The sequence below is a fragment of the Drosophila virilis genome, chromosome 5, assembly GCF_030788295.1.
Source record: "Drosophila virilis strain 15010-1051.87 chromosome 5, Dvir_AGI_RSII-ME, whole genome shotgun sequence".
Taxonomy (NCBI): Eukaryota; Metazoa; Arthropoda; class Insecta; order Diptera; family Drosophilidae; genus Drosophila; species Drosophila virilis.
This window is the reverse complement of record NC_091547.1, coordinates 7,065,211-7,072,782: the sequence shown is the minus strand read 5'-3', so window position 1 is coordinate 7,072,782 and position 7,572 is coordinate 7,065,211. Positions and strand designations below refer to the sequence as shown.

The window sequence follows — 7,572 nt, the reverse complement described above, 5'->3', positions numbered from 1 at the left end:
AATGATTGGTTAATCATACTACTTGATCCTCTTTATGACTCGATTATAGATCCTATGAATATCTAAACCCATCCCCCCAAGAATCGTGTTTTTATTCATACACGAACCGCCGTCAGCTCCTGAAACCATATAATAGAACTTATTCCGAAAATAACGAATTAAAAACAAAAATGGCTCATTTCGTTAAATGTTTCTTTCCTTTATTCTAACACACGATTTGCATTCAAAACAAGATCGAATGCGGTTGGGAATTTACAACTTAACGGGCTTGGGTTTGCCCTGCTGTGCAGCAACGCGTTCCTCGTAGCGCTTGACTGCCTCCACGCGAGAAAGGTTACCCCTACGCGCATAACGCTGGTTGATCAAGAACTTGACGTCCATCTGTGGATAAATATGGGGTATGCTATAGTTTTGGGTATCTTCAATAGGGTAAATTTTAACTTACGCCCAGGGTGGACTCGTGGCGTTTGCGCATTGGGCGCTTGATGCCATTGCGATGGGCCTTCTTGTTCTGATTGTGATTTGTGTGATTCTTTGACTTGGCCATTGCGAATTATCAAACTGTTTTAGCGGCAGAAGTCGGCGAGCAGTCAGCGGATGGCACAACATGAAAACAGAAAATATTCATTAAAGTACACAATTGATTGTTTGCTTTCTGCATTGCTAATTGACACAGTTGCCGATGGCTTAGCAAAATACATTTTTTCGCTGTATTAAAATTGTTATTTATTCCAATTGCGACCTACGTTTTTGACAGCTCAGCGGAAAAGAAGAGGAAGAAGAAGCGACTCTATCGATATTTACGACTGCATTATATCGGGCTCATCGATATTTGGAACAATCAGCTGTTTCATATTTTAAATAGATGTGGCAACATCAAAAGTGCTTCACTGTGAATAGTAAAACCAAGCGAATACAACGCAATTGCGGTGTTGTTTTAAATAATATTAAAATTAAATTATTAAAAACAAATATTTACGTAATATACATTGTGAAAAATAGTTACAGCCACCGGCAGAATCAGATTTTGCTAGAAATAGGTAAGTAAAGTCTACAAAACACATTTGAGTTGTGTACGAGTGTATGTGTGTGTGTGCGCGCATGTTGAGGTTGTAATTGTATTTGGTATTTGTGTGCGGGCGGGTGAGAGGAAGCGATGAGTCATCATCTAAAACAAGTTATCACGACAACAGCGACCCATAAGCTTTTGCTTTGTTTTTTTGTAATCAGCCTGACGTCATATTCGAAGGAAAATGAAAATTTCTGCCGCTTCCGCTGCTGCACTTGCCAGCAACCCAAACAGTAGTAGTGCGACCGCTGCACCTATAGTACCTAAAACGGAGCCGGAACCAATTGGGACCGAGGAGTCAATGGAATTTCAGACACCTAACAGCAGTTCCACTCCCAACGTTAGCAAACGTCCTGCTTTCCTGGACCTAAACAAGAAGAACAAGCGCGCAATGGCACCCCTTCTAATTGATTCGCCCGATGTACCTGGAAAAACGCTTAACACTCCGGACCTTGAGAAAATATTGCTATCGGGCAACATGCTGCAGACGCCACAACCGGGCACAGTATTCCCCACTAAGGTGGGTCAAATCACCACGGAGCAGGAGGAATTCGGCAAGGGATTTGAAGAGGCACTCCAAAACCTACACTCCAGCAAGAATACGCAGGCGTTTCTGGGCAACAATGTCGGCAATGCCCCGGCTGCCAGCAATCCAGTTGCTGCCGCGCCCACCATGACTGCCGTGAACAATGGCATCAGTGGGGGCACATTCACCTACACCAGCGTGGGTGAGTACTGTCTAGCTTTATATTACAGAAGAAAGGCTAATTATTGATTTTTATTTGTAGAGGGCTTCCCCGTCATTAAGGATGAGCCACAGCATCCGGTCGCTTCCCCAACGGTTAGTCCAATCGACATGGCAGATCAGGAAAAGATTAAACTGGAGCGTAAGCGTCAACGGAATCGTGTCGCGGCCTCCAAATGTCGCAAGCGCAAGCTGGAACGCATATCGAAGCTGGAGGATCGTGTGAAATTACTCAAGGGCGAGAATACCGATTTGGCAGGCATTGTGAAAAGCCTGAAGGATCATGTGGCACAGCTGAAGCAACAAGTTATGGAGCATGTGGAAGCCGGCTGCACCGTACAGGCAATTGCCAATGCCGCTCTGCTCGCGGGCAAATAACATAGGGATATCGCCGAGGAGACTGTGCAGCAGTATATGTCCAGTTTAATATCAGACGACAATGATACTGAAGCCGAGACGGAAGACCAACCAGATCAGGAACTAGAAGACACCATCGAAACAGCCGTCGATGCGGAAAGTGGTGTTGTGCTGTTGTCCACAGTGGCCTTGGAGCAGGAGATATCGCTAGAACTATTACTTAATGCATCATCGAATACTTTCGATTTAGACACACTCCCAACTAATCATGTTGTAATTGACGCAATCGACCATTTGACGGACTGCAGTGAGTCCACGGGCTGACTAACCCAGCCCATTTAGCTAGTAGTGCCTTTTTTACACAGAAAACGTTAATATTTGCCTAAGCTTTGATTATACTAAAGTGCAATGCCCTATTTGCTGCGCAGTTCTTTTAATTGCTTTTGAAAAGTGCTTTTTTTATTTAGTTCTAGTTGTACATACAAGCATACATACGGTTACCCTTATGTCTATTTTTAAGATCAAGTATTACTATATGTTGATTCTAAGCAAATATATATATATATATATTTACAATATCTAAAGAACAAAATTTATAGCTGTGCGGGAGCTTTCGCAGTTTGTCCAGCTCCATTTAATGTTCCCCTATTTTCAGGTTTTTGACTAATTTGAGTTGGGAAATAGATAAATAGTTAATAGATTGACTTGAATACTGTTCAGATAGAAACAATTATTTATTATTTTTATTCTTTGCATACAAATTACAGTAACAGTTTTTGGAAAGCAACATTCATAACTATATCTAACCCCTATGAAGAATAGGGCTTGTACAAATTCTGAAATTCTAATTCTAAAATAATTGTTTTGGAGCAAGTTGCCCTATTAGTTGCTACATGACTAAGACTATAAAATATACAATTTTAGTTGACATTTGGATTATTTAATTCAAATTCGAGATATTCATAGATGTCATAAGACTAAGATTATTGTCACCTTTGCCATTTGTTATTGGTTTTATTCAAGTTATTTTTCTGTTTCTGTTCAAGCATTTGCGAACAGTGTTGCCAGTTTAGCTATTTTCTAGCTAAATCTAGCCGTCAGTTAAGCTATTAGCTTAGATCATTGAAACTTGGCAACACTGTTTACGTAAGGCACATAACGGAACTGAGCCAGCTCCCATCTCCATGAACTGGACGCACACTGGTGTCCATTTCATTTGTCCACAATGAATAACTAATACGAATAATGAAATTTAAATTTTAGTAAAGCAACAAATTATAAATACAAAATATTTGTTTTTTAAAGATATATGCGATATATATATATAAATAACTTACAAGTTTTAAAATTCACACGAATGCGCAGGGTTAAACGAGCAGCTTAATTTGAATAACAAAAGCCAGAAAAGAATGGAGAAAAAAATGAAGTGTTAATTGAAAATGTGCCAACAATAAAGAAATAAACAATGCACAAATGGGTATAAAGAAAAATGTTATGTAAGTATATCTAGATTTTTCTAGTTATAGTCAAAAATAAATTAAGTTAAGCCTTTAGCAACTTATTTCAAGTGTGCAATTTGAGCCCGGAATCTAGGAAGAGTCTAAGTTAGTTAGGAATATTATTTGGGCAGTGGAAAACCGTCAATTAACAAACTCTTATCGTCGCTTAGCTGGTGTGGACCCTCGCCGATTTTCGTGTGGATTATGTACTTGAGCATATTATTGGGATTGACATGGCCGATGGAGGCGTCCCTTAATCCGTTCTTTAGCTCGACGGGCGGCACGGGAATCCCCATGAGGTACTCAACGCTCTGTTGCGCATCATTGGGAAAGGCCAATTGGATGGCAGCCAAAAGACGCGGCACATTCTCGGCCAGCACATAAATGCAAGCATTTGGGCCAGCATCAAAGGTGTAGGCGGCCTGCAAGGAGCCCACCGTCTCATTGTAGTCGTGCACAAAGTTGACAATCGCGTGCGAGACATCGTTCATGTAGACGCACGGCGGATACGTGTCCAAGCAAATGGCGTGCAGCTGATTGGACTCCTTGATGGTGATCTCAGCGAATGCCTGAAAGTCGCGGCTCTCAATTGCCGCCATCAGTTCCTTGACACGCCGCGGCACAACCTCCTTGGCGCGATGCTGTATCAGCGAGGAGGTGCTCACGCCCAGCTGCATGCCCCTGGTGGAGCCGGTCTTCTTGCGTGCATCGTTGACCACCAGTATGAGCATGTGCATATTGGGCCAATGGCTAGCGGGCGCCAGCGGCACAGCAATCGAATCGCTGCCATCGGCGCTCGAGCCGCGACGCCAGTGAACAAAGCCGCCGTAGAGGCTGCGGCACGCTGAGCCGCTGCCCTGACGCGCAACTGTGGTCAGTTCCTCGTTCAGGGGTAGCTCGTAGAGGCGGGCCAGCGTGTAGACGAGGCAGGCATAGCCGGCTGCGCTCGAGGCTAGCCCCGCGGCAGTGGGAAAATTATTGTACGAGGCGATGTGCAGCTTCCAGGAAAGCGAAAATTTGTGAGCACCGTTAGCTAGGGCCAGACGCTGCACACCCGCAAGACAACGCATGAGGCGTGCGTTCTCCTCAAAGGTCACCACCTCGCCGTTCAGCCACATGCGATTCTGTTTGAAGCTCTCCGATGCGGTTATTGTGGTCTTTGCGCACATTTCGTTTGCGTCCAGCGTCATGCTGACGGAGTCATTGATTGGCAGTATCAGTTCCTCGTTCCGTTTGCCCCAGTATTTGACCAGGGCCATATTCACGGGTGCCACGCACGTTGCCGAAAACATTTTATGTTCGCGCTAATATAAACAATGCCAAGCACTAAGTTTAAAAACGACTTTCCCCAGCTTTCACCGTAAAGTGCGGCAGACTGCCGATAGACGCCCGATAAAACTATCGAACACAAGCGATGGGTAACGCGAATCGGCAGTATATAAATACTTATCGAGTATGGTCTCTATTGTGAATTCGTCCATTTTTAGCATATTTTACATCTGCGCATACATACAAAATACCAACACACGGGCTGATGTATCATTCCACCATCTACACAACAAAAAGAGCAACATTTGGTTTACATGCAAAAATAATATAAACAAAATTTAATAAACGGTCGAAACACAATGCCACTTACTGCGGAGAGTGCTGCGCAGCAGATTCAGGTGGGCAATAACTACATTTAAAGTTTTTCATTAATAATAAGCCTACTTTATTTGCCCATTACTCAACCAGGATCGCCTGAAGGATATACAACAACACATCCACAAAGTGGACAGTGAGCGGCGACGTGCCGAAAGTTCAATTGCTAGCCTTGTGCGTGCCCAGCAGAGTCAGACGCCCAATCCGAAACTAAAGACACTGCTTCAGGCCAAGATTCTGGAAGCAACGCAGGAGGAGGCCACAATTCGAGCGGCGCTGGCCAAAATACATGAAATCAGAAACATTCGAAATGAACGTCGCATACAGGTGAGTCAACTCTTTACATATACCACAATCTCCATAAAGATTAACATTGCCATCTGCACAGGCACGCAACGCCGGCAACAAGGAGGCCATTCGTCGCGGCGCCCTCATGAAAATGGTGCAGCTTTCCGCCCAGACGTTGCCCCTGTTCGTGGGCAAGCCTGGTGAGCGCGCTCCAGCACTGTGCGGCGCCATACCAGCGGAGAGCAACTATGTGGCCAAAGTGGGTGACAATGTTGCCGCCTTGGCGAAGGGCATCGATGAGGAGGAGAACTGGATATTGGCCGAGGTGGTCCAGTTTCTGCATCGCCAGAACAAATACGATGTCATTGACATTGACGAGGAGCAGAAGGATCGCCACGTGCTCAGCAAGCGCAAAGTCATACCATTGCCATTAATGCGCGCCAATCCAGAGACCGATGGTCATGCGCTTTTTCCCAAGGACACAGTCGGTGCGTGGTATAAGACGTATTGCAATTAAATAGACTAATCCATCATCTCCCCTATCTATAGTGATGGCTCTTTATCCACAGACGACATGCTTCTACAAAGCCATTGTCCATCGCCTGCCGCAAACAGCGACCGAGGAGTACGAGGTGCTGTTCGAGGATTCATCCTACTTGAATGGCTATGCAGAGCCTCTGCCCGTGGCCCAACGTTATGTGATTGCATATCGACCCACCAAGAAGGGTGCGGGCAGTGGCAGTGGCAATCTCTCATCGGCCTAGGCCGGAAAGTAAGCAAGATTGAGTTGTTTACAAAAACTTGTAATAGCTACATATATAATTATTATATACATATTCATAACTTAATTTCTATTTGAAATATTAGCTAATTATTCCTCATCATCATCATCATCATCATCGGCAGCAGCAACAGCAGCATCTTCATCATTATTTTCATTGTCATCCTCTTCCATGGGGCTGTCTGTTGCTTTATCCTCCTCCACATCGTCCTCAACATGCAGCTGAAATCCATCAGCCTTAGTCCAGGAACATTTCATGGTCAAACGAAACTTTGCCATTGGTTTGCCCAACAATTTCAGAATGCGCGCCTGCTCCGGCGTCAACACCTTGCCCTCTTCACACACCGTATAATCGCTGTATATGGTTACCACGCCTTTCTCCAGTTTCGTGGGCAAGCCGAGGGAGCGGAGATGCGGCTCCATTGAGTGCGCAAACTCCTCCAGAGGTCCTGCGGGCAAAGTAACTGTCTCTGTGGCCTTAAATCCACTGCGCGCATATTCTACAGCCCAATAGTTTTCGGCCCATTCCAGGACTTCCTCTTTGGTCTTTTCTGTGAACAACAGACCCACCTGACCGGTGAGGCGTTTCGAAAGCTGAAAAGTATTTTAAATTAAAGCCCGTTAGATTTTTATATATAACAAAGTGCGAACCTTGTGTATGCCCGTCTCCACTTCTTCGGCTTTTGTGCGACCCAAACCGATTTGCATAATGCGATTTTTGCCAAATATGAAACGGGAGTTGCGCTTCCATTCCTGTCGCAGATCTTTAAGCAGGTTATTACGCATGTTTTGCACCTGGAACACGAATATATTGGGATACTTTTCAACACAAAATCGTATGTCGTCGATGATGCGCTGCTTCCAAGCCAGACCCTTGCGGTCGGTTTTGGTTAAAGAAACTGCAAGTAGAAAAACAATGCTAATTACGTTGCACTAATCATGATTGGCAGACCTGTTGTGTACCTTTCTTATCACGTTTGGAGCGCGGCATTATGGTAACTTTTATATATTTCCAACTTGAATCTTTTAAAAGTTTAAACACCGAAGTAAACACGTGCGACCGCTACGATGAATGCTGTATCGATGCACATTATATCGATTACTGTCGGGCTGCCAACCTGGTTTTATTAAAACACGCGGTCACACTAACAAGAATTGTGGATTATTACGATAACATAGTTTGGTCACA

At 44.4% G+C, this 7,572-nt stretch overlaps 5 protein-coding genes across 5 annotated transcripts; 2 read left to right on the top strand and 3 right to left on the bottom strand.

Moving 5' to 3' along the window:
- Positions 1–178: 178 nt before the first annotated feature.
- RpL29 (ribosomal protein L29) lies at positions 179–771 on the bottom strand. The gene is made up of 3 exons (XM_002050825.4): positions 747–771; positions 446–561; positions 179–381 (listed from the first exon to the last, which is right to left on the bottom strand). The coding sequence occupies exons 2-3, from the start codon at positions 545–547 to the stop codon at positions 253–255; spliced, it is 231 nt and encodes a 76-aa protein (XP_002050861.1). The 5' UTR covers positions 548–561; positions 747–771; the 3' UTR covers positions 179–252.
- Positions 772–882: 111 nt separating this feature from the next.
- Positions 883–2,621, top strand: Jra (Jun-related antigen). Its single transcript, XM_002050826.4, has 3 exons — positions 883–1,040; positions 1,231–1,797; positions 1,858–2,621. Exons 2-3 carry the CDS (start codon positions 1,254–1,256, stop codon positions 2,190–2,192), a joined length of 879 nt encoding a protein of 292 aa, XP_002050862.1. The 5' UTR covers positions 883–1,040; positions 1,231–1,253; the 3' UTR covers positions 2,193–2,621.
- Positions 2,622–2,881: 260 nt separating this feature from the next.
- Positions 2,882–5,092, bottom strand: Mvd (mevalonate diphosphate decarboxylase). Its single transcript, XM_032436548.2, has 2 exons — positions 3,509–5,092; positions 2,882–3,404 (listed from the first exon to the last, which is right to left on the bottom strand). The coding sequence occupies exon 1, from the start codon at positions 4,960–4,962 to the stop codon at positions 3,790–3,792; it is 1,173 nt and encodes a 390-aa protein (XP_032292439.1). The 5' UTR covers positions 4,963–5,092; the 3' UTR covers positions 2,882–3,404; positions 3,509–3,789.
- Positions 5,093–5,177: 85 nt separating this feature from the next.
- On the top strand, positions 5,178–6,450 carry Sgf29 (SAGA-associated factor 29). The gene is made up of 4 exons (XM_002050828.4): positions 5,178–5,337; positions 5,408–5,641; positions 5,703–6,090; positions 6,152–6,450. The coding sequence occupies exons 1-4, from the start codon at positions 5,299–5,301 to the stop codon at positions 6,364–6,366; spliced, it is 876 nt and encodes a 291-aa protein (XP_002050864.1). The 5' UTR covers positions 5,178–5,298; the 3' UTR covers positions 6,367–6,450.
- Positions 6,390–7,496, bottom strand: RpLP0-like (ribosomal protein LP0-like). The gene is made up of 3 exons (XM_002050829.4): positions 7,347–7,496; positions 7,035–7,282; positions 6,390–6,977 (listed from the first exon to the last, which is right to left on the bottom strand). The coding sequence occupies exons 1-3, from the start codon at positions 7,372–7,374 to the stop codon at positions 6,474–6,476; spliced, it is 780 nt and encodes a 259-aa protein (XP_002050865.1). The 5' UTR covers positions 7,375–7,496; the 3' UTR covers positions 6,390–6,473.
- Positions 7,497–7,572: the final 76 nt, after the last annotated feature.

Bases quoted from the DNA above. Each gene is read 5' to 3' on its own strand.
- RpL29 (XM_002050825.4), bottom strand. From the start codon at position 547: ATGGCCAAGTCAAAGAATCACACAAATCACAATCAGAACAAGAAGGCC. The intron at 382-445 runs GTAAGTTAAAAT...ATTTATCCACAG, and splicing joins GCCACGAGTCCACCCTGGGC to ATGGACGTCAAGTTCTTGAT.
- Jra (XM_002050826.4), top strand. From the start codon at position 1,254: ATGAAAATTTCTGCCGCTTCCGCTGCTGCACTTGCCAGCAACCCAAAC. The intron at 1,798-1,857 runs GTGAGTACTGTC...TTTTATTTGTAG, and splicing joins ATTCACCTACACCAGCGTGG to AGGGCTTCCCCGTCATTAAG.
- Mvd (XM_032436548.2), bottom strand. From the start codon at position 4,962: ATGTTTTCGGCAACGTGCGTGGCACCCGTGAATATGGCCCTGGTCAAA.
- Sgf29 (XM_002050828.4), top strand. From the start codon at position 5,299: ATGCCACTTACTGCGGAGAGTGCTGCGCAGCAGATTCAG. The intron at 5,642-5,702 runs GTGAGTCAACTC...CCATCTGCACAG, and splicing joins GAAATGAACGTCGCATACAG to GCACGCAACGCCGGCAACAA. The intron at 6,091-6,151 runs GTGCGTGGTATA...CCCTATCTATAG, and splicing joins TTTTCCCAAGGACACAGTCG to TGATGGCTCTTTATCCACAG.
- RpLP0-like (XM_002050829.4), bottom strand. From the start codon at position 7,374: ATGCCGCGCTCCAAACGTGATAAGAAAG. The intron at 7,283-7,346 runs GTACACAACAGG...TTCTACTTGCAG, and splicing joins CTCCAAACGTGATAAGAAAG to TTTCTTTAACCAAAACCGAC. The intron at 6,978-7,034 runs GTTCGCACTTTG...AATACTTTTCAG, and splicing joins TGGAGACGGGCATACACAAG to CTTTCGAAACGCCTCACCGG.